This window comes from Cynocephalus volans, chromosome 9 (genome assembly GCF_027409185.1).
Source record: "Cynocephalus volans isolate mCynVol1 chromosome 9, mCynVol1.pri, whole genome shotgun sequence".
NCBI classification, from domain to species: domain Eukaryota; kingdom Metazoa; phylum Chordata; class Mammalia; order Dermoptera; family Cynocephalidae; genus Cynocephalus; species Cynocephalus volans.
The window spans coordinates 7,935,177-7,959,166 of record NC_084468.1 but is presented as its reverse complement, the minus strand read 5'-3'; the positions used below and the strand labels follow the sequence as shown (position 1 = coordinate 7,959,166).

At 50.5% G+C, this 23,990-nt stretch overlaps 3 protein-coding genes and 1 pseudogene across 3 annotated transcripts; all 4 read right to left on the bottom strand.

Annotated features, from left to right (window-relative positions):
* Positions 1-5,076: 5,076 nt before the first annotated feature.
* On the bottom strand, positions 5,077-6,792 carry LOC134385658 (SNW domain-containing protein 1-like). The gene has a single exon (XM_063107411.1). It carries the CDS (start codon positions 6,691-6,693, stop codon positions 5,077-5,079), a length of 1,617 nt encoding a protein of 538 aa, XP_062963481.1. The 5' UTR covers positions 6,694-6,792.
* A 6,042-nt stretch (positions 6,793-12,834) lies between these two features.
* Positions 12,835-14,299, bottom strand: LOC134386119 (SNW domain-containing protein 1-like; annotated as a pseudogene).
* A 920-nt stretch (positions 14,300-15,219) lies between these two features.
* LOC134386120 (smad nuclear-interacting protein 1-like) lies at positions 15,220-17,281 on the bottom strand. The gene has a single exon (XM_063108151.1). It carries the CDS (start codon positions 16,395-16,397, stop codon positions 15,234-15,236), a length of 1,164 nt encoding a protein of 387 aa, XP_062964221.1. The 5' UTR covers positions 16,398-17,281; the 3' UTR covers positions 15,220-15,233.
* Positions 17,282-22,282: 5,001 nt separating this feature from the next.
* Positions 22,283-23,990, bottom strand: LOC134386306 (SNW domain-containing protein 1-like). Its single transcript, XM_063108453.1, is given in 1 exon segment — positions 22,283-23,990. A coding segment is annotated over 1 exon segment (1,095 nt). The 5' UTR covers positions 23,640-23,990; the 3' UTR covers positions 22,283-22,544.

The window sequence follows — 23,990 nt, the reverse complement described above, 5'->3', positions numbered from 1 at the left end:
TGAGGCAGTAGAGAAAGACTAGTCATTCCCACAAACTTGGCAAATATTACTGTTTGGCTGACAGCCTGAGAGCATTGTAAATGGTCAGCAAAGGCAGGCACAGTCAGTTTTCTTGACCAGAGATGGACAAGGACGGCCATAAAACGGGTCCAAGTAATGTCTCTACAGAGTGTCTAGAGAGGCTTCACCTGTGGCTGCTGCCACTCAATTCACTTGTGGAACGTGGCCTTCTCCCTCTTTGTTCTTACTTAGTGAATCGAGAATGTGGTCACGTGCACGACGATGCGACAGTGGCAAGGTCTTCACACACCAAGATCATCTCGCTTCTTGACAGGAAGTCTGCCGAGCTTCTGTGATGTGCAGGCACACACATTTTGATTTTGGTTGTTGACTCTCTCATGAACGACGTTGGAACCCTGATGCAGTGTCCGATTCAAAGTTTGAGATGGAGCCTACTGACGGAGACTCATGGTACTGTCCAGGCTCGGACAGGCACCCATGGGACCTGTGCTACGTACCAGAAAGGATGAGGCTGTGTTCCCCGCTCAGTGTGGGTCCCTATGCTCGTGCCAACCACCACCTCTAACCGGGAGAGCCCAATATTTTCCAGGTGGGCTACAGCGGAGGCCCTCACACATCGGACTGCTGCCCACCCTGGGGGCCGTGTGGACTCCACCGCCACTGATGTGCAGTGCTGGGGGTGCTGTGGGGCTGTCTGGGAAGGAGGTGCTGAGGGAAGTAGGAATGCAAAATATGTAGGACTCTGCACAGGGAAGCTGGAAGACCACAATGCCAACCTGATGGTATGTGCCAGCCCACCGAGGAGCTCTGGAGCAGATACCATGCATGTGATTAATGTCACAGTGGATGGAAGTGGCTGAGCCCCCTGGGCTTCGGCTTGGGGCCACCCCAAGAACCTCAGGGTCAGCAGGCACTCTCCTCCAGCATAACCACGCTCCTGACAGCTGCAGTGTGTGCTGTTTCGTAAAAGGGGAGCCGAGTGGTACAATGTCACGGCGACCAGTCATGGGCAGCTGTAATCGCCATGCTCCTGCTGCTGTTGCTTCTGGTCTGAGGGCCACCAAGATGTACTAGACCTTTGCTGTCTCCTTGTAGCATCACTGCTACAGTCTCTCACACCCACTCAGCACTTGCACTATGCTAACTCGCATTTTGGGGGGACCAAGTTCTTCTTTCCTAAGAAGTCTGGTCTCCCAGTGACCTCTCCAGGCCACATTGCCTGTGACCATCTAGTTACGCCTGACCCTATGCATGCAAGCACAGAAGTGCCCAGTGACTCACGTGAGCTCCGTATCCTACCATTTGCTTTTTCACATAGCCAAACCTTTCCCTGGTCTCCTGGCAGAAGGAGCTCCAAAGGAGCTGGCAACATTGCGAGTCCCCTGTGGAAGCATCTAGAGCCAGGGCAGTTAGATTTCTGGACCTGAACTTGTGGGGACGGAAGGCTTAAAGACCTGGTTGGATCACTGGGGCTGGCAATGAGAGGTAAACTTCCACTCTTCAGTCTCCCGACCCATGTTCTATCACATGGAGAAATGGCATCCTTTAGGGGCTGTCAGGTCAGTACAGGTGCTGTGATGAAATGTGCTATGCTCATAGCAGGCTGGACGTTCTGCTGGCAAACCATCCTGAAGCTGCTGGTGAGCCCGGGTAGGCCGTGGCCGAGGACAGCGCCAGTCGGACTCCTTCCTTCCATGGGCCCCGCTGAGTCTGGCGCTGGTGATGCCTCGTGGCCGTGGTGCAGTCGAGCTCCCTGGGAAAGAGATACTGAGTATATATTGCAAAAGTGTTCATCCTGTAAGATCTTTGTCAGACTAAAATCCATGTGATGCAGCTGTTCGCAAGGAGGCTGAAGAGCAGTCAACCCCTTGCACTGCAAGAGGGAGAGGGTGGGCTGTCCCTGAGGCCTAAGAACTGTAACTTGCCTCTAGCGTCCCCTGCCGGCCTCCAGCCTGATGCCCAGGATTGTGCACCTGAGTGCCAGGTGTGCTGCGGGCTGGGCCGGGGTCACGCTGATGGGGGTGTAGGCTGGGTAGGACCACCACGGCAATTTCGTAGGTCCGCCGGTTTTTCTTAACTTCACCAGGGTCCTCTGTGGGGACAAATAAGGCTGGCTGTTTGAACTTTCGACCGTGTGACTCGTGACTGAAGAGTAAACACTGATGGAACACTTGCAGTGGAAAACAAGGACTTTGTTCTAAGCATCAGGGCTTCTTCTAGTAGACAGTGAGATCCTTTGCTTCTGCCAGGTGGCAGGGATTTGACACAATCATTACCTGAAATGGCTCGTGAGGCTATGCGATTGCTCGGTGTCCGGCTGCACATGTCATTGCCAGGATATTTCGTAGTGTTAAAATGCTAACATTGAATCCGTTCTTGACAAACATCTGTCAGCTTTGCCATCCCTTGGGTGGGGTTCTGGACTTCCAACCTAGGCCTTCTCTGCTTGTCCATAGACCTTGCAGTGGGAAGTGTGAATGCTGCTGGGCCTCCTCATCCCTGGCCCTTTTACTTCCTCATCTCTTCCTGCTGAGCAGGGAATGCGCTGGAGAAAGCACTCTCTCCATCTTGTCCTGTTCGTTCAAGACAAAGTGAGCATGAAGACTTATCGAGGAAGACCTATGGGCACACACCTGTAGAGTAAGAGCATTTTCAGTTTCTTTTTATTTGTCTCACTGAATCAAAAGTAAACTTGGATTTGTCATTTTAGAGACTACATGATCAACTCGAAAGGTTGGAAACACTCAGTCTCAGCTGAGATGGGCTCCAGAAAGACTCACCGGCCGCATGAGTGCTGGATGAACGCAGATGGGGAGACCCGAGGGAATGAAGGCTGAGAGGTGGAAGAGAGGGAAGAGCGGGTCCATGCTCGTCCGGTGTCCGGCCACAGGGTGTTCCCACTTGCGCTGCTTTTCAAAGTGGTCCGTCGGGGCTCAGAGCTTGCTGGTGGAGGCACCGGCCTGGCCTCCTAGGAATGTGGACAGAGCCACGGGTGCCCAGAGGTGGGCTCTGGGCCACAAAGAGGAGGGATATGATGCGACCATTGTACCTTGAATGGATGAGGGAGCCGTCCTAGGAAGTGACTTCTGGAAGGCATCCTTCTTACACTTTCTCAGAGCCTTCCTGCTCTGTCATAACTGGTCTTTTCCTCCTCCATCAACTATGCCTTCCCCAACCCAGTGCAACCTTACGTGACGTCTGTTCTCAGTTCACAACTTGGTAAGATCAGTGTGGCGTGCAAAAGCAGGCAGTTCTGCGCACAGTGACCCTACTGGGGTCACCTGGGGAGGCCACACCTCTTTCTCTCGCTGACCCTCTGACAGCAAATCGAGGATGTGTCCCAGGCTGCGGGGTCCCTGGTGCTCGATCCTGGAGGCTCTGCTTTCAGTGGTCGGGGGTGGCTGTCATGCTTTCTTATAAGCCAGAGCAGGCAGTATCTTACTTTCAAAACTCAAGTTTTAGCTTTCTTCCCCTCATCTCATAGCGTGATGTGTGTCAGTCCGTCTCCGCTTATAACAGATATATGTAAACCTGGGGAATGTGTAAAGATGTTTCATTTCTTATGGTTTTGGAGGCTGGGAAGTGCAAAGACCAGGGAAGATATCGAGTGAGGTCCCTGTCCTTGGTGGTGGCTCCACGGCAATGCAGGGTGTTACACGGTGAGGTTCCCTGAGGGAGAGAGCAAACCTCTTCACTAGTTCCTTTTAAAGCCATCGGAACCACACCCATTGCTGTGTGCATGGGTGGATCCATTCACTAACACAGACCACACAATTGAATCATCTCTTAAAGCGCCCCGAGTTTCAATGACCACGATACGAGTTCCTACACTCTAAGCTCAACCCCGACTGTGATGGCGTTTCCAATACATGCAACGTTGGGGTCTTCTTCAACCCCTATCAGTCTGTGTCCCTTTCCTGGGGCATGGGTGGATTTCTAAAGGCGGAGGTCTCATTGTCACCGTGTGCACAGGATCTTCCTAGGGTGGGGAATGGACTTCAGAATGCGAAGGCTTCCCCGGGCTACTCATCTCTGTGTTTGCTGTTGTCGCGCGTCAAGGCGTCACGGTGGTGCCAAAGGACTCCCCTGAGTCCCCTACTGGGATGGGACAAAAGTCACTGCCTCTCTGGGGACTCTATTTTTGTGATGCAGGGGTTTTACCTTTATTTGCATGATTGGTTTACCTGTCGCCCTAGTCACAGGGTTTCCTCTCAGGGTGCTGACACCTGCACCCAGTAGCAACAGAAACATCTCTGGGAACTCTGCAAAAGAGGGATTTTGATGACCATATTGGGGAGCCTCCTTATGGAGGCCTCACTTTTTGTCTTTGTCCCTCCACAGGGTTCTCTATCCTGTGGGAAGTAACATACCCCCTGCCAAGCTTGTGTCTCTTTTGAAATAGGTGATTCCTGCCCGGGGGAGCAATCACAGATGGGCTGAAGAGCAAGGGCACGTCCTGCGCGGGCTTCCCTGTGCTCCCAGGTCGGGGGCTGGGCACTAGGTGATTGAACTGGCTTCTTCCCATGAGATCATCTCCTGTTACACCCACATGACCTCAGGCACAACATGTTTTTATCATTAATGAGAAACTTTATTTTTTTGTATAAATGTTTTTATTTGAATCAAATTGCTGAACAAAACAAGAGCTCATTCTCGTTACTCCAAAATAACACAGACCTCAACAGGGGGAGAATTCACGGGGCAGGACAGCTCTAGTATGGGAACACGACCCTGCTCATGCAGGTGTGACTCTACTCGGAAGCAGTTGTTCTTAACAACAGGTTGACCCCAACTACCAGAGCCCCACAATGGGAAATGGTCTTCAGTTCGTGTGTGGGGATGTGAGTTCTAAAAATGACAAAAGGCAGGGGAAGCACAAACACAACCCACTCTTTGAACAAAATGAAATGTCTAAGTAGAAAGTTGTGATCCCCCTTTCTGCCGTGATATAAAGAAGCGCTGGAATCTGGCACCCGGACTGGGTTTTCATCCTGAGCCTTTACAAACTGGGCTCCCCTACGATTCACATCCTCAGGCTTCTGGGTGATAGTTCGTTTACTCTGAAAAGATGTGCGTCTGTTCCTTCCTCCTCCTCTTGCGTTCGTGCTCACGTTTCCTGGGGCTGCTGCTCTCTGAGGGTCGCTTAGAGGCCCCGTGCTGTTTGGCTTCTTCCAAAAAGTTGCCCAAACCAAAAGGATCTTCCTCAAACGGAACTGGTCCTTCTCGGCCTCTCTGCCTTGGGTCTGAAGCAGAAACCTCCTGGTCGGGAAGAAATCTGTTGCTCTTTATTCTGGCTTCTAGGTCATCAGCACACACATCCTTGCTCAGATTTTGGCTGGGCCTGTAAATGATCTGGGCCATGCCCTGACCACCTCTCCAGGCTCCATCATACACATTGTAAAGTTCATCTTGTGCACCTGCAAATCCACTGTCCACCCCTTGGGATCGGTCAAAGAGCCTGTGGTCGTACTGAACTTCACTGGACGTCCGAGGATTGGCCATACTGAGAGCAATGACTTCGGTCACATCCCGAATTCCGCTTCTCTGTACTTTCAGCCTCTTCTCTGGCGCTGCCGTGGGCAGTTTCCGGGCACGCTGTCTCTCTTTTCGCCTGTCATGCCAGATTTCCTCCCTCGCCTCTTTCTCCACATGGGTTTTGGTCCCAGCTCTCCTCTCCCTGGCTTTCTGGGCCATTTCTCTGAGTTTCTCTTCACGTCTCTCCTTGGCTTTGTGAGCCATCTTTCTCTCTACCTGGGCACGCGTTTCCACAGCTTCTCGAGCCTTGCGTTCAGCCGTGTAGAGGGCTTGGGTGAGTTTGGCAAACTTCTCACCGATGTGTACTGTCTGTAGTCCTGTTGCATCCGCAGCCAGACGTTTGTCCAGTGGGATCGTGTAACCCTTTGCGTTTTTCCAGTTAGAAATGCAGGGAGGAATCTTCCACTCCCGTTGTTCCCTTACAGTCATCTGTCTGCTAGGGGAACACATGACAGGTGCAGGAGGAGAAGGTGGTCCCCGGGGAATTTTCTTGTTAGTCTTAAACCTTGGAGGCTCCATGGGATCTGTCCGCATTTCTGCCATGCGAATAATCCTCTGTGTAGCTCCAGAGTTGAAAGGCCCTCCTTGCTGAGCTGGGCTGTATCGGATATACCGAGCTGGAGCCAGTTTATCAACGGCGCCCAGTGGCCTGGAGGTGGCAACCTTCTGCCATACGGATTTCTCTAAGACTGCTCGTGTCTTCTCTGTTATCTCTTTAATAGCTTCTTCATCTGGTCTCTGCAGGTCTGTGTCATCTGCATTCGTAACTTCCTTTGGAACCAGGCCAGTGTATGTGCTGCAAATGACCTTGTCTCTCACCTGTCTTTGTCGAGCAATTGCGTTGTACTTCATTCTTCCTTCAGGATCCACCTGAATGGCCAGCGCATTTGACATTGTTTTCCTCTGTCCCATATCCAGGGGATACTGGGCCACGTGGATCTCTGGAAAAGCACCTCCATCTCCAAAATCCTTCAATAACTGGGGCAGCCATCCTTCCTGGCACCCATATGGGGGAGGTCCTCTTCGGGAGGAGACGGGTGAGGTCCTCCACGACCTCTGGGAGGTGGCCTTTTCCGCAGCCTCAGGCTGGTCGTCGGACCGCTGGGTCGGTGCCGGTAACAAGCTGGGGAGTGTCATCTTCTGTCACTGCTGCCAGCACCAGGGACAGCACAGCGGAGCCGGTCTTTCCAGGTGACCAGCAGCGGAAAGGAAGTGGCCAGCGCTGTGCAGGCACCCTGGCTCAAAGGCCTTCCTGGACTTGTGGCTCTTGGAGCACGAGGACACTGTGCTGTCGTTCTGACCAGACCTAACTTTTTCTTTGCGGTTGGCAGCTGCCTGTCACAGGGATCCCCCGCTTGACCTTGCCGTGGTCAGCCCCTCGCTCTGACGAACTGAACCAGCCAGCCCTGAGACTCTGCTCTTATCACGGGATAATCGCATCACTGAAGAGGAAATGCGCACACAACTCAATCAGTCAGGTGCCGGCACATGACAGGGCATTCCCGAGGCACAATGACAAAGCCGGAGATGCCTTTCAAGACACTTAATTTGATTCCCCACTCTTTCTCTTTCCCCTCGTAGCGATCCCGAATATGAAACTTTTCCTTGGACAGCACCATTACGTGAAAGGGCAGTGGGGGTTTTGATATGACGGGGAATTGGAGACTCAATGAGACATTTTTACGTAACACAAAATTGGAAGCTTGACATGGGAACCACAATTTTAACACAGTATCTGGCGTAAGGGAGGAGTAAAATTGTTATACGATATTGAGGAAAGTTTCCGATGCCAAACGATTACTCTTCTCTACAAACTGAGAAAGGTCAGTGGGACAGATGACAGTCTGGAAGGCCGCAGACAGCAGCCCTGAACTTGGTTCTGAATCTGATTTTGTTAGAGCACTTAAGGCACAGGGATATACTATGAAATGCTGAGTGCAGGCTTGCTGGGTAGCTCTGTATTACCCGTGGCCATCTGAACAAAGTCTGAAGCTCTCAATAAGACACTTTATAGACATGAAACACTGGTTAAGCATGCCCAGTGGTCCACGCTGGCACTTCAAGTGGCAGTTTCCTGGGTGGTCCTACAAGTGGCCTTGCTGCTCAGAGTTCCTCTGCTATTGATCTAATCTTCTGCCGGAGCCAAAGGACCCACTTGACAGTCAACTGACTCTGATCGGAAGAATCTGTGTGTTGACACTAGAAACAAGGCTGGGAGCTTGGCGCTGGACATCCGAGTCACGATGCTGAGGGTCAGGCTCAATCAGAAGTCTGAGGCAGTAGAGAAAGACTAGTCATTCCCACAAACTTGGCAAATATTACTGTTTGGCTGACAGCCTGAGAGCATTGTAAATGGTCAGCAAAGGCAGGCACAGTCAGTTTTCTTGACCAGAGATGGACAAGGACGGCCATAAAACGGGTCCAAGTAATGTCTCTACAGAGTGTCTAGAGAGGCTTCACCTGTGGCTGCTGCCACTCAATTCACTTGTGGAACGTGGCCTTCTCCCTCTTTGTTCTTACTTAGTGAATCGAGAATGTGGTCACGTGCACGACGATGCGACAGTGGCAAGGTCTTCACACACCAAGATCATCTCGCTTCTTGACAGGAAGTCTGCCGAGCTTCTGTGATGTGCAGGCACACACATGTTGATTTTGGTTGTTGACTCTCTCATGAACGACGTTGGAACCCTGATGCAGTGTCCGATTCAAAGTTTGAGATGGAGCCTACTGACGGAGACTCATGGTACAGGCCAGGCTCGGACAGGCACCCATGGGACCTGTGCTACGTACCAGAAAGGATGAGGCTGTGTTCCCCGCTCAGTGTGGGTCCCTATGCTCGTGCCAACCACCACCTCTAACCGGGAGAGCCCAATATTTTCCAGGTGGGCTACAGCGGAGGCCCTCACACATCGGACTGCTGCCCACCCTGGGGGCCGTGTGGACTCCACCGCCACTGATGTGCAGTGCTGGGGGTGCTGTGGGGCTGTCTGGGAAGGAGGTGCTGAGGGAAGTAGGAATGCAAAATATGTAGGACTCTGCACAGGGAAGCTGGAAGACCACAATGCCAACCTGATGGTATGTGCCAGCCCACCGAGGAGCTCTGGAGCAGATACCATGCATGTGAGGAATGTCACAGTGGATGGAAGTGGCTGAGCCCCCTGGGCTTCGGCTTGGGGCCACCCCAAGAACCTCAGGGTCAGCAGGCACTCTCCTCCAGCATAACCACGCTCCTGACAGCTGCAGTGTGTGCTGTTTCGTAAAAGGGGAGCCGAGTGGTACAATGTCACGGCGACCAGTCATGGGCAGCTGTAATCGCCATGCTCCTGCTGCTGTTGCTTCTGGTCTGAGGGCCACCAAGATGTACTAGACCTTTGCTGTCTCCTTGTAGCATCACTGCTACAGTCTCTCACACCCACTCAGCACTTGCACTATGCTAACTCGCATTTTGGGGGGACCAAGTTCTTCTTTCCTAAGAAGTCTGGTCTCCCAGTGACCTCTCCAGGCCACATTGCCTGTGACCATCTAGTTACGCCTGACCCTATGCATTCAAGCACAGAAGTGCCCAGTGACTCACGTGAGCTCCATATCCTACCCTTTGCTTTTTCACATAGCCCGAACTTTCCCTGGTCTCCTGGCAGAAGGAGCTCCAAAGGAGCTGGCAACATTGCGAGTCCCCTGTGGAAGCATCTAGAGCCAGGGCAGTTAGATTTCTGGACCTGAACTTGTGGGGACGGAAGGCTTAAAGACCTGGTTGGATCACTGGGGCTGGCAATGAGAGGTAAACTTCCACTCTTCAGTCTCCCGACCCATGTTCTATCACATGGAGAAATGGCATCCTTTAGGGGCTGTCAGGTCAGTACAGGTGCTGTGATGAAATGTGCTATGCACATAGCAGGCTGGACGCTCTGCTGGCAAACCATCCTGAAGCTGCTGGTGAGCCCGGGTAGGCCGTGGCCGAGGACAGCGCCAGTCGGACTCCTTCCTTCCATGGGCCCCGCTGAGTCTCGCGCTGGCGATGCCTCTTGGCCGTGGTGCAGTCGAGCTTCCTGAGAAAGAGATACTGAGTATATATTGCAAAAGTGTTCATCCTGTAAGACCTTTATCAGACTAAAATCCATGTGATGCCGCTGTTCGCAAGGAGGCTGAAGAGTAGTCAACCCCTTGCACTGCAAGAGGGAGAGGGTGGGCTGTCCCTGAGGCCTAGGAACTGTAACTTGCCTCTAGCATCCCCTGCCGGCCTCCAGCCTGATACCCAGGATTGTCCACCTGAGTGCCAGGTGTGCTGGGGGCTGGGCCGTGGTCACGCTGATGGGGGTGTAGGCTGGGTAGGACCACCACGGCAATTTTGTAGGTCCGCCGGTTTTTCTTAACTTCACCAGGGTCCTCTGTGGGGACAAATAAGGCTGGCTGTTTGAACTTTCGACCGTGTGACTCGTGACTGAAGAATAAACACTGATGGAACACTTGCAGTGGAAAACAAGGACTTTGTACTAAGCATCAGGGCTTCTTCTAGTAGACAGTGAGATCCTTTGCTTCTGCCAGGTGGCAGGGATTTGACACAATCATTACCTGAAATGGCTCGTGAGGCTATGCGATTGCTCGGTGTCCGGCTGCACATGTCATTGCCAGGATATTTCATAGTGTTAAAATGCTAACATTGAATCCGTTCTTGACAAACATCTGTCAGCTTTGCCATCCCTTGAGTGCTGTTCTGGACTTCCAACCTAGGCCTTCTCTGCTTCTCCATAGGCCTTGCAGTGGGAAGTGTCAATGCTGCTGGGCCTCCTCATCCCTGGCCCTTTTACTTCCTCTTCTCTTCCTGCTGAGAAGGGAATGCGCTGGAGAAAGCAATCCCTCCATCTTGTCCTGTTCGTTCTAGTCAAAGTGAGCATGAAGACTTATCGAGGAAGACCTATCGGCACACACCTGTAGAGTAAGAGCATTTTGAGTTTGTTTTTATTTGTCTCAATGAATCAAAAGTAAACTTGGATTTGTCATTTTAGAGACCACATGATCAACTCGAAAGGTTGGAAACACTCAGTCTCAGCTGAGATGGGCTCCTGAAAGACTCACCGGCCGCATGAGTGCTGGATGAACGCAGATGGGGAGACCCGAGGGAATGAAGGCTGAGAGGTGGAAGAGAGGGAAGAGCGGGTCCATGCTCGTCCGGTGTCCGGCCACAGGTGGTTCCCACTTGTGCTGCTTTTCAAAGTGGTCCGTCGGGGCTCAGAGCTTGCTGGTGGAGGCACCGGCCTGGCCTCCTAGGAATGTGGACAGAGCCATGGGTGCCCAGAGTTGGGTTCTGGGCCACAAAGAGGAAGGATATGATGAGACCATTGTACCTTGAATGGATGAGGGAGCCGTCCTAGGAAGTGACTTCTGGAAGGCATCCTTCTTACACTTTCTCAGAGCCTTCCTGCTCTGTCATAACTGGTCTTTTCCTCCTCCATCAACTATGCCTTCCCCAACCCAGTGCAACCTTACGTGACGTCTGTTCTCAGTTCACAACTTGGTAAGATCAGTGTGGCGTGCAAAAGCAGGCAGTTCTGCGCACAGTGACCCTACTGGGGTCACCTGGGGAGGCCACACCTCTTTCTCTCGCTGACCCTCTGACAGCAAATCGAGGATGTGTCCCAGGCTGCGGGGTCCCTGGTGCTCGATGCTGGAGGCTCTGCTTTCAGAGGTCGGTGGTGGCTCTCATGCTTTCTTATAAGCCAGAGCAGGCAGTGTCTTACTTTCAAAACTCAAGTTTTAGCTTTTTTCCCCTCATCTCATAGCGTGACATGTGTCAGTCCATCTCCGCTTATAACAGAAATATGTAAACCTGGGGAATGTGTAAAGATGTTTCATTTCTTATGGTTTTGGAGGCTGGGAAGTGCAAAGACCAGGGAAGATATCGAGTGAGGACCCTGTCCTTGGTGGTGGCTCCACGGCAATGCAGGGTGTTACACGGTGAGGTTCCCTGAGGGAGAGAGCAAACCTCTTCACTTGTTCCTTTTAAAGCCATCGGAACCACACCCATTGCTGTGTGAATGGGTGGATCCATTCACTAACAGAGACCACACAATCGAATCATCTCTTAAAGCGCCCCAAGTTTCAATGACCACGATACGTGTTCCTACACTCTAAGCTCAACCCCGACTGTGATGGCGTTTCCAATACATGCAATGTTGGGGTCTTCTTCAACCCCTATCAGTCTGTGTCCCTTTCCTGGGGCATGGGTGGATTTCTAAAGGCGGAGGTCTCATTGTCACTGTGTGCACAGGATCTTCCTAGGGTGGGGAATGGACTTCAGAATGCGAAGGCTTCCCCGGGCTACTCATCTCTGTGTTTGCTGTTGTCGCGCTTCAAGGTGTCACGGTGGTGCCAAAGGACACCCTGAGTCCACTACTCGGACGGGACAAACGTCACTGCCTCTCTGGGGACTCTTTTTTTGTGATGCAGGGGTTTTACCTTTATTTGCATGATTGGTTAACCTGTCTCCCCTAGTCACAGGGTTTACTCTCATGGTGCTGACACCTGCACCCAGTAGCAACAGAAACATCTCTGAGAACTCTGCAAAAGAGGGATTTTGATGACCATATTGGGGAGTCTCTTTATGGAGGCCTCACTTTTTGTCTTTGTCCCTTCACAGGGTTCTCTATCCTGTGGGAAGTAACATACCCCCTGCCAAGCTTGTGTCTCTTTTGAAATAGGTGATTCCTGCCCGGGGGAGCAATCACAGATGGGCTGGATAGCAAGGGCACATCCTGCGCGGGCTTCCCTGTGCTCCCAGGTCGGGGGCTGGGCACTAGGTGATTGAACTGGCTTCTTCCCATGAGATCATCTCCTGTTACACTCACATGACCTCAGGCACAACATGTTTTTATCATTAATGAGAAACTTTATTTTTTTGTCTAAATGTTTTTATTTGAATCAAATTGCTGAACAAAACAAGAGCTCATTCTCGTTACTCCAAAATAACACAGACCTCAACAGGGGGAGAATTCACGGGGCAGGACAGCTCTAGTATGGGAACACGACCCTGCTCATGCAGGTGTGACTCTACTCAGAAGCAGTTGTTCTTAACAACAGGTTGACCCCAACTACCAGAGCCCCACAATGGGAAATGGTCTTCAGTTCGTGTGTGGGGATGTGAGTTCTAAAAAAGACAAAAGGCAGGGGAAGCACAAACACAACCCACTCTTTGAACAAAATGAAATGTCTAAGTAGAAAGTTCTAATCCCCCTTTCTGCCGTGATATAAAGAAGCGCTGGAATCTGGCACCTGGACTGGGTTTTCATCCTGAGCCTTTACAAACTGGGCCCCCCTAAGATTCACATCCTCAGGTTTCTGGGTGATAGTTCGTTTACTCTGAAGAGATGTGCGTCTATTGCTTCCTCCTCCTCTTGCGTTCGTGCTCACGTTCCCTGGGGCTGCTGCTCTCTGAGGGTCGCTTAGAGGCCCCGTGCTGTTTGGCTTCTTCCAAAAAGTTCCCCAACCAAAAGGATCTTCCTCAAACGGAACTGGTCCTTCTCGGCCTCTCTGCCTTGGGTCTGAAGCAGAAACCTCCTGGTCGGGAAGAAATCTGTTGCTCTTTATTCTGGCTTCTAGGTCATCAGCACACACGTCCTTGCTCAGATTTTGGCTGGGCCTGTAAATGATCTGAGCCATGCCCTTACCACCTCTCCAGGCTCCATCATACACATTGTAAAGTTCATCTTGTGCACCTGCAAATCCACTGTCCACCCCTTGGGATCGGTCAAAGAGCCTGTGGTCGTACTGAACTTCACTGGACGTCCGAGGATTGGCCATACTGAGAGCAATGACTTCGGTCACATCCCAAATTCCGCTTCTCTGTACTTTCAGCCTCTTCTCTGGCGCTGCCGTGGGCAGGTTCCGGGCACGCTGTCTCTCTTTTCGCCTGTCATGCCGGATGTCCTCCCTCTCCTCTTTCTCCACATGGGTTTTGGTCCCAGCTCTCCTCTCCCTGGCTTTCTGGGCCATTTCTCTGAGTTTCTCTTCACGTCTCTCCTTTACTTTGTGAGCCATCTTTCTCTCTACCTGGGCACGCATTTCCACAGCTTCTCGAGCCTTGCGCTCAGCCATGTAGAGGGCTTGGGTGAGTTTGGCAAACTTCTCACCGATGTGTACTGTCTGTAGTCCTGTTGCATCCGCAGCCAGACGTTTGTCCAGTGGGATCGTGTAACCCTTTGCGTTTTTCCAGTTAGAAATACAGGGAGGAATCTTCCACTCCCGTTGTTCCCTTACAGTCATCTGTCTGCCAGGGGAACATATGACAGGTGCAGGAGGAGAAGGTGGTCCCTGGGGAATTTTCTTGTTAGTCTTAAACCATGGTGGCTCCATGTTATCTGTCTGCATTTCTGCTATCTGAATAACCCTCTTTGTAGCTCGAGTGTTGAAAGCCGCTCCTTTCTGAGCTGAGCTGTATCGCATATAGTGTGCATTAGCCAATTTATCAGCTGCGCCCAGTGGCCTGGCTGTGGCAACCTTCTGCCATACGGTTTCTCTAAGGCTGCTCCTGTCTTTTCTGGAATCTCTTTAATAGCTTCTTCATCTGGTCTCTGCAGGTCTGTGTCATCTGCATTCGTAACTTCCTTTGGATCCAGGCAGTGTATGTGCTGTAAATGACCTTGTCTTTCATCTTTTTCTGTGCACCAGTTGTCTTTCTAACTTGCGTATATTCTTCTGGCGGAAATTTGGAAGCACTCTTGATTCCTCTGCTTTTCAGCCTTGGCAGCATAAATGTAACATCTCTGTACAAATTTTTAAAAACATGTAATGTGTAGAAACATGTAAGTTACTCATATACAAATGTTTAGAAGAAAGTAATGGCCGTGCTATGTAAGTGCCAGTGTATTTCCCAAGGAAAAACAGAAGATAACATTTGAATAAAAATGCAAAATTTAAGAAGAGATAATGATGGTCAGTCTTAAGTACAATATCCCCAGAGAAATCAGGAATTCTCTCATAGGAAATAGATCCACAACCCATTTCAGCCTTTGTGACATTAAATCAACACCTATGGGAGCAGCCATGATCTTCCTATACATCATATGCTTTAGGAGGTGCCATAAAGCATCTGTTTAAGTTAAACAGTCGATAATGAGGTTATGTATTAAACTCCCACCCACCCAAAAACTAAGTGTGTAATCAGCTTCTATGACTCTTTAGATCCACTAGGTCAAAGCTTTGGTATATACTGGAAGTTGTGTTGGTGATAACCAAAGCTTAATAGGATTCTCTGCTCAGGGATTTGCCCCCCAAGCAAAACCACCTGCTCCACAAAGCTTAACAAGTATCTAAGTAAAGTAAGTGTACAAAGAGAACAAGCCACAATTCCCCTTTAACCGAGGGTTCCTAGTTTCCTAGGCAGCAGTCCTGGAAGCAACTGAAGCCACAATGCTTCTCCTAAAACACAGTGTGTTATAATTGAGACTGTTCCGAAACAAATGTCCACAGGCGTGTGGCTGGTGTGCCACAGAACAAAGTTCCAAACAGAAGTCAGTGTTCTTAAACCATCAAATAAGTGGGTCAGCAACAGAGGAATGACACAAGGCAGTAGGTGGCATTACAGAGAGCGCCACAGCGCCATTTGGTTCGATCCCAAAGCCTTCCAGGCAGGGAAAGGTGTCAGGCAGTTTGGGTGGTTCCTTAGTTTTCTAGCTGTCGGACATTTACTGCTCCTCGCAGACGTCCTCCTCTTTTCTGTCCACCTCAGAAGTGTCCGATGACTCATGGAGTAAGACATACTCCCAGCTACTGAACCCAAATCTAAGCACATCCTTTTCTTTCAGCTCATAGTATCTCTGTGGCTCAATACGTTTGTTGTTCAAGAATGTTCCGTTTCCTGAGCCGAGGTCAATAATGTGGGGCTTCACCCCACGGCCAGCTGTGCCATCAGCGCGGGTGTAATGCACAAGGCGACACTGGAAGACCGCGTGCTGCTTCGAGCAGGAGGGGTGGTCAAGTGGAATGTCTGCGACGCGGCGATGTCGACCCAGCAGGTAGGCGCTTTGTCGATGGACGCACAGGACGGGAAGTACCTCATCGTTTTTAAAGGGGTAGAGCCTCCACCGTCTTTTGGGGATACGTGCTTCCGGGGGCTCGCTATACTTAATGACCATACCCCTGAAGGTGTTGGTGTCCTCAAGAAGTGCCCCAGAAAGCTCAGAGCTGGGGTTTTCTTCAACGGGCGCCACTTTTTCTTTATTGTTGCCACCAGGTGGAGGGGACACCTCCGGAGAGTCATCACCTCTGCCACGAGCTTCCGTCTTCTGGTGATGCTCCTGGCGTCTGGCATGACACCACTCCCGCTCTTCCTCCTGAGCCTGTGGGGTCTGCATGTCACGATCCTGCACCTGCCAGCACCCCGGCCTCTTGTTCCAGGCTGTCCTTCGGTGGGAATGGCCCGGCCATCTCTCCGGGTCACTGTCCCTAGCTCTCCTGTGCTCCTGTTCTGAGGGTTCCCGGTGCTGCCCATCCGCCCGCCCTCTTCGGGGGTGTTCCTCACATTCCTGCTTCACAGTGACTACTGAGTGGTGAGGACTCCGGCTTCTCCTACTCGCAGGAGACTTGCTTCTCCCTGAAGACTTGCTTTTCCTTTTGACTGGGGAGCGGCTAACCCCCCGGACTCGGATCCTGTGGTGGCCAGGGCGGCCAGGCTTGTAGGTGGGAAGGTAGTGGCCACCACGGGGGACATCTGGATGGCGGAGGGCAGGCCACTCAGCTTGCGGACTGAGGTGCGCCTGCTTCTCCACCACCATTGCTGCCACTGCCACCAAGTCCCCCAAGTGCCTTTGCTGGCTCTCCCGCTCTCGCTGGCTCATGCCCTCCTTCATTCTGTGTTCTCGGCTGCAGGAACGAACTGAGGACTGCTGAGCTCCAGACCCCGCTTTTATCACGGGATAATCGCATCAGTTAATGAATCTGACTGATTGAGTTCCGTGTGCATTTGCTCTTCACTGCAAATGTACATGGATCTCAATCAGTCAGATGCAGTAAGAGCAAGGGCACATGGAACCCAATCATTATGGTATAGTGAAGAGTAAATGCACATGGAACCCAGTCAGTCAGATGTAGATAACAGCAAATGCACATGGAACAAAATCAGTCAGATGCAGTGAGGTGCAAATGCACACGGAACCCAGTCAGTCAGATGCCAGCACACGGCAGGGTGTTCCAGAGGCAAAACAGTGCAGTTGGAGAAGCCTTTAGAGCCACTTATTTTAATTCCCCACTCATTCCCTTTCCCCTAGTAGGGATCCTGAATACAAAACTTTTCCTTGCACAGCACCATTACGTGAAAGGGAAGTAAGGGTTTGAAAATGATAGGAAATTGGAGATGACCGAGACATTTTTGTGTAATATAAAATCAGAAACTTGACATGGGAAACACAATTTTAAAAGCTTATCTGGCAAAGGCAGGAGTAAAATTGTCATATGATAGTGAAGAAGGATTCTGATGCCAAACGATTACTTCTCTCGACAAACTGAGAAAGGTCAGTGGGACAGATCACAGTCTGTAAGGTAGCAGACACCACACCTGAACTTGGTTCTGAATCTGATTTCGTTAGAGCACTTAAGGCATAGGGATATACTATGAAGTCCTGAGTGCAGGATTCCTGGTTTGCTCTATATTACCTGTGGCCACCTGAACAAACTCTAAAGCTCTCAATGAGACACAATATAGACATGAAAGCATGCCCAGTGGTCCACGCTGGCACTTCAACTGGCAGTTTCCTGGGAGGTCCTACAAGTGGCCTTGCTGCTCGGAGTTCCTCTGCTATTGATCTAATCTTCTGCTGAAGCTGACAGTCCAATTTGACAGTCAACTGCTTCTGATTGGAAGAGTCTGTCAGATGACACCAGAATCAAGGGTGGGAGCTTGGCACCAGAAAACCAAGTCACGATTCTGAGGGTCAGGCTTAATCAGAAGTCTGAGGGGCAAAAGAAACACTAGTCATTTGTAAAATCGTGGCAAATATTACTGTTTTGCTGACAGCCTGAGGGCATCACGAATGGTCAGCAAAGGAAAACAGAGTCAGTTTTCTTGACCAGAGATGGACAAGGATGGCCATAAAGGGGTCCAAATAATGTCTTTACAGAATGTCTAAAAATGCTTCACCTATGGCTACTGCCACTCAATTCACTTGTGGAATGTGACCTTTCTCCCCTCTGTTCTTAATTAGTGAATCTAGAATGTGGTCACGTGCACGATGCTGAGAGAGTGGCAAGATCTTCACATACCAAAAACATCTCACTTCTTACCAAGAAGTGTGCCCAGCTTTTCTGCTGTGGAGACACACACATTTTTATTTTGGATGTTGATTCTCTCATGAAACACTTTGGAACCCTGATGCAGTGTCAGATTCAAACTTTGAGAAGGAGCCTAATGACTGAGACTCACGGAACAGGGAGGACTCAGATGGGCACCCATAGGACCCATGCTTGGTACCAAAAACCATGAGGCTATGTCAGTGTGGGTCCCTATCCTCATGATAACCACCACCTCTTACCAGGAGAGCCCAATATTTTCCAGGTGGGCTACAGCGGAGGCCCTCACACATCAGACTGCTGCCCACCCTCAGGGCCACGTGGACTCCACTGTCACTGATGTCCAGTGGTGGCAGTACTGTGGACCTGTCTAGGAAGGAGATGCTGGGGGATGTCGGAATGCAAAATATGTAGAACTCCACACAGGGAAGCTGGAAGACCACAGTGCCATCCTGACACTTGCTGCCAGCCCACCGAGGAGCTCCGGAGCAAATGGAACCCATGTGAGGAATCCCACAGTGGATGGAAGTGGCTGAGCCCCATAGGCTTCGACTTGGGGCCACCCCAAGAACCCAAGGGTCAGCTGGCACTCTCCTCCAACATAACCACGCTCCTCACAGCTGCATAGTGAGCTGTTGTGCATAGGAAGACCCGAGAGGCCAAACACCATGGCTACCAGTCATGGGCAGCTGTAACTGCAACACTCCTACTGCTGCTGCAGCTGGTCTGAGGGCTGCCAGGCCAAGACGTACTAGACCTTCACCGTCTCCTTATAGCATCACTGCTAGAGTCTCTCACACCGACTCAGCACTTGCACTCTTCTAACGTGCTTGTTTGGGTGACCAAGACCTTCATTTCTAAGAAGTCTGATCCCCCAATGAGCTCTCTAGACCACATTGGCTATGACTGTCTAGTTACACCAGACCATGTACATGGAAGTGCAGAAGTGCCAGGTGGTTCACATGAGCTCCATATGCTACCCTTTGCCTTTTCATGTAGCAGCAAATTTCCCTGGTCTCCTGGCAGAAGTAGCTCCAAATGTCATGGCAACACCGCAAGTCCACTGTGGAGGCATCTAGTACTAGGACTCTTAGATTTCTGGACTTGACCTTGTGGGCATGGAAGGCTTAAATACCCAGAAGGGTCACTGGGGCCAATTGGGAGAGACAAACTTCAACTCCTTGGTCCCCAGACCCATGTTCTACCACCTGGGGAAATGGCATCCTACAGGGGCTCTTTGGTCAGCACAGGTGCTGTGATGAAACGGGCTGTGCTACTGACAGGCTGAGCATTCTGCTTGCAAACCATCCCGAAGCTGCTGGTGAGCCCAAGTGGGCCCTGGCAGAACACAGTGCCAGTCTGACTCCTTCCCCCAATGGACCCCGCTCAGTTTCGGGCTGCTGAGGCTTCGTGGCTGTGTTACAGTCAAGCTCTCTGGGAAGAAGATGCTGAGTACATATTCCAAGAGTTCATCCTGTAAAATCTTTATCAGACTAAAATCCATGAGACGCAGCTGTGGAAAGGAGGCTGAAGAGTAGTCAACCCCTTGCACTTTGCGAAAGAGAGGGTGGGCTATCCCTGAGGCCTAGGAACTGTAACTTGCCTCTAGTGTCCCTTGCTGGCCTCCACCCTGATGCCCAGGATTGTGCACCTGAGTGCCAGGTGTGCTGGGGCCTGAGCTGTGGTTATGTTGATGGGGTGTAGGCTGGATAGGGCCACCATGGCAACTTCATAGGTACACTGGGTGTTTCCTAACTTCACCAGGGTCCTCTGTCGGGACAAATAAGGCCTGCCATTTGAACTATCGACCGTGTGAATCGTGACTGAAGAATAAACACTGATGGAACACTTGCAGTGGAAAACAAGGACTTTGTATTAAGCATCAGGGCTTCTTCTAGTAGTCAGTGAGATTCTTTGCTTCTGACAGGTGGCAGGGATTTGACACAATCATTACCTTAAGTGGCTCTTCAGGCTATGCGATTGCTCGGTATCTGGCTGCACATGTCATTGCCAGGATATTTTGTAGTATTAAAATGCTAACATTGAAGCTGTTCTTGGCAAACATCTGTCAGCTTTGCCATCACTTTGGTGGGGTTCTGAACTTCCAATCTAGGCTGTCTCAAGTTACAATGCTGCTGGGCCTCCTCATCCCTGGTCCTTTTACTTCCTCGTCTCTTTCTGCTGAGAAGGGAATGAGCTGTAGAAACTACTCCCTCCATCATGTCCTGTTCCTGCAGGACAAAGTGAGCATGAAGACTTTGAAGAAAACTTATAGGTACACACTTCTATAGTAAGAGCATTTTTAATTTGTTTTAACTTGTTTTACTGAATCAAAAGTAAACTTTGATTTTTCATTTTAGAGACCACATTATCAACTGAAAAGTTTGGAAACTCTCAGTCTCAGCTGGGATGGGCTCCAGAAAGACTCACCGGCCGCATGAGTGCTGGATGAACCCAGATGGGGAGACCCGAGGGAATGAAGGCTGAGGGGTGGAAGGGAGCGAAGAGCGGGTCCATGCTCGTCCGGTGTCCGGCTACAGGTGGTTCCCACTTGTGCTGCTTTTCAAAGTGGTCCATCGGGGCTCAGAGCTTGCTGATAGAGGCACTGTCCTGGCCTCCTAGGAAATGTGGACAGAGCCATGGGTGCCCGGAGGTGCACTCTAGGCCATGAAGATGAGGGATATGATGAGACCATTGTACCTTGAATGGATGAGGGAGCCGTCCTAGGAAGTGACTTCTGGAAGGCATCCTTCCTACAGTTTATCAGAGCCTTCCTGCTCTGTCATAACTGGTCTTTTCCTCCTCCATCAACTATGCCTTCCCCAACCCAGTGCAACCTTACATGACGTCTGTTCTCAGTTCACAACTTGGTAAGATCAGTGTGGCATGAAAAAGCAGGCAGTTCTGCACACAGTGACCCTACTGGGGTCACCTGGGGAGGCCACACCTCTTTCTCTTGCTGACCCTCTGAGAAGAAATTGAGGGTGTGTCCCAGGCTTCGGGGTCCCTGGTGATTGGTCGTGGACGCTCTGCTTTTGGTGGCCGGGGGTGGCTGTCGTGTTTTCTTATGAGCCAGAGCAGGCAGTATCTTCCTTTCAAACCTCAAGTTTTAGCCTTTTTCCTGCCTCTCATTCGGTGATGTGAATAAGTCCGTCTCTGCTTATAACAGAAATACCTGAAACCGAGGAATGTGGAATGCCATTTCGTTTCTTATGGCTTTGGAGGCTGTGAAGTCCAAAGACCAGGGAAGACATCAAGTCAAGTCCTTGTCCTTGGTGGTGGCTCTATGGGAATGCAGGGTGTAACACAGTGAGGATCGCTGTGGGAGAGAGAAAACCTCTTCACTTGCTCCTTTTAAAGCCATGAGGACCACACGCATTTCTGTGTGAATGGGTCAATCCATTCACTAACACAGTCCTCACAATCGAATCATCTCTTAAAGGGCCCCAACTTTCAATGACCATGATAGGAGTTCCTACCCTCTTAGCTCAACCCCAACTGTGATGGTGTTTCTAATACTTGAAACTTTGGGGTCTCATTCAACCCCTATCAGTCTGTGTCCCTTTCCTGGGACATGGGTTGAATTATAAGGGCGGAGGTCTCACTGTCACTGTGTGCACAGGATCTTCCTAGGTTGGGGGATGGACGTGAGAATGCTAAGGCTTCCCTGGGCTACACTCTTCTCTGTGTTTGCTGCTGTGGTGGCTCAAGGCCACTAGGTGGTGGTGAAGGACTCCCTTGAGCCCACTGCTGGGATAGGACAAATGTCACTAACTCTCTGGGGACTCTTTTCTGTGTGCATAAGAATTTTACGTTTATTTGCATGATTTGTTAACCTGTCTCTCCAAGTCACAGGGTTTCCACCCAGGGTGCTGACACTTGCACACAGTAGCAACAGAAACAAACCTGGGAACTCTCTGAGAGAGGGATTTTGATGACTACAGTGGGGAGTATCTTTCTGATGCCCTGAGTTTTTGTCTTTTTCCTTTCACAAGGGTCTTTATCCTGTGTGAACTAATATATGCCCTACCAAGCTTGTGTACCTTTTGAAACAGGTGGTTCCTGCCCAGGGGTAATGATCAGCAATGGGCAGGAGAGCCTGGCACCCACGGAGCTCAGGAGCTAGGGCATCTCATGTGCAGGCTTCCCTGTGCTCCCAGGTCAGGGAGTTGGCGATAAGCAGATAAACTTGTTTCTTTGATCAGAACACCTCCTCTTAACACTCACGTGATGTCAGGCACAACACCTTTCTGTCTTTAATGAGAAATTTCTTTTATCTAAGTGTTTTTATGTCAAATAAATTGCTACACCAAGCAAGAGCTCACTTTCCCCACTCCAAATTACAACAGAGCTCAATAGGGGAAAAAATTTACTCAACAGGACAGACCCAGTATGCGAACGTGCTCCTGCTTATCGCAGTGTTGTTCTTAACAAAAGATTGACCCAAACAACAAGAGCCCCACTAAAAAAATGTTCTTAATTTCGTGTGTGGGGCAGTGTGTTCTACAGATGTCCAAAGGCAAGAGAAGCACAAACACAACCTACGCTTTGTACAAAATTAAATAATTCTAAGTAGAAAGTTGTGATCCCCCTTTCTGCCGTGATATAAAGAAGCGCTGGAATCTGGCACCCGGACTGGGTTTTCATCCTGAGCCTTTACAAACTGGGCCCCCCTAAGATTCACATCCTCAGGTTTCTGGGTGATAGTTCGTTTACTCTGAAGAGATGTGCGTCTGTTCCTTCCTCCTCCTCTTGCGTTCGTGCTCACGTTCCCTGGGGCTGCTGCTCTCTGAGGGTCGCTTAGAGGCCCCGTACCGTTTGGCTTCTTCCAAAAAGTTGCCCAACCCAAAAGGATCTTCCTCAAACGGAACTGGTCCTTCTCGGCCTCTCTGCCTTGGGTCTGAAGCAGAAACCTCCTGGTCGGGAAGAAATCTGTTGCTCTTTATTCTGGCTTCTAGGTCATCAGCACACACGTCCTTGCTCAGATTTTGGCTGGGCCTGTAAATGATCTGGGCCATGCCCTGACCACCTCTCCAGGCTCCATCATAAACATTGTAAAGTTCATCTTGTGCACCTGCAAATCCACTGTCCACCCCTTGGGATCAGTCAAAGAGCCTATGGTCGTACTGAACTTCACTGGATGTCCGAGGATTGAACATACTGAGAGCAGTGACTTCGGTCACATCCCGAATTCCGTTTCTCTGTACTTTCAGCCTCTTCTCTGGCGCTGCCGTGGACAGGTTCCGGGCACGCTGTCTCTCTTTTCGCCTGTCATGCCGGATTTCCTCCCTCTCCTCTTTCTCCACATGGGTTTTGGTCCCAGCTCTCCTCTCCCTGGCTTTCTGGGCCATTTCTCTGAGTTTCTCTTCACGTCTCTCCTTTGTTTTGTGAGCCATCTTTCTCTCTACCTGGGCACGCATTTCCACAGCTTCTCGAGCCTTACGTTCAGCCGTGTAGAGGGCTTGGGTGAGTTTGGCAAACTTCTCACCGATGTGTACTGTCTGTAGTCCTCTTGCATCCGCAGCCAGACGTTTGTCCAGTGGGATCGTGTAACCCTTTGCGTTTTTCCAGTTAGAAATACAGGGAGGAATCTTCCACTCCCATTGTTCCCTTACAGTCATCTCTCTGCCAGGGGAACATATGACAGGTGCAGGAGGAGAAGGTGGTCCCTGGGGAATTTTCTTGTTAGTCTTTAACCATGGTGGCTCCATGTTATCTGTCTGCATTTCTGCTATCAGAATAACCCTCTTTGTAGCTCGAGTGTTGAAAGCCGCTCCTTTCTGAGCTGTATCGCATATAGTGTGCATGAGCCAATTTATCAGCTGCGCCCAGTGGCCTGGCTGTGGCAACCTTCTGCCATACGGTTTCTCTAAGGCTGCTCCTGTCTTTTCTGGAATCTCTTTAATAGCTTCTTCATCTGGTCTCTGCAGGTCTGTGTCATCTGCATTCGTAACTTCCTTTGGATCCAGGCAGTGTATGTGCTTTAAATGACCTTGTCTTTCATCTTTTTCTGTGGACCAGTTGTCTTTCTAACTTGCGTATATTCTTCTGGTGGAAATTTGGAAGCACTCTTGATTCCTCTGCTTTTCAGCCTTGGCAGCATAAATGTAACATCTCTGTACAAATTTTTAAAAACATGTAATGTGTAGAAACATGTA

Excerpts from the sequence above, each read along its gene's own strand:
- LOC134386120 (XM_063108151.1), bottom strand. The coding sequence starts at position 16,397 with ATGAAGGAGGGCATGAGCCAGCGAGAGCGGGAGAGCCAGCAAAGGCAC.
- LOC134385658 (XM_063107411.1), bottom strand. The coding sequence starts at position 6,693 with ATGACACTCCCCAGCTTGTTACCGGCACCGACCCAGCGGTCCGACGAC.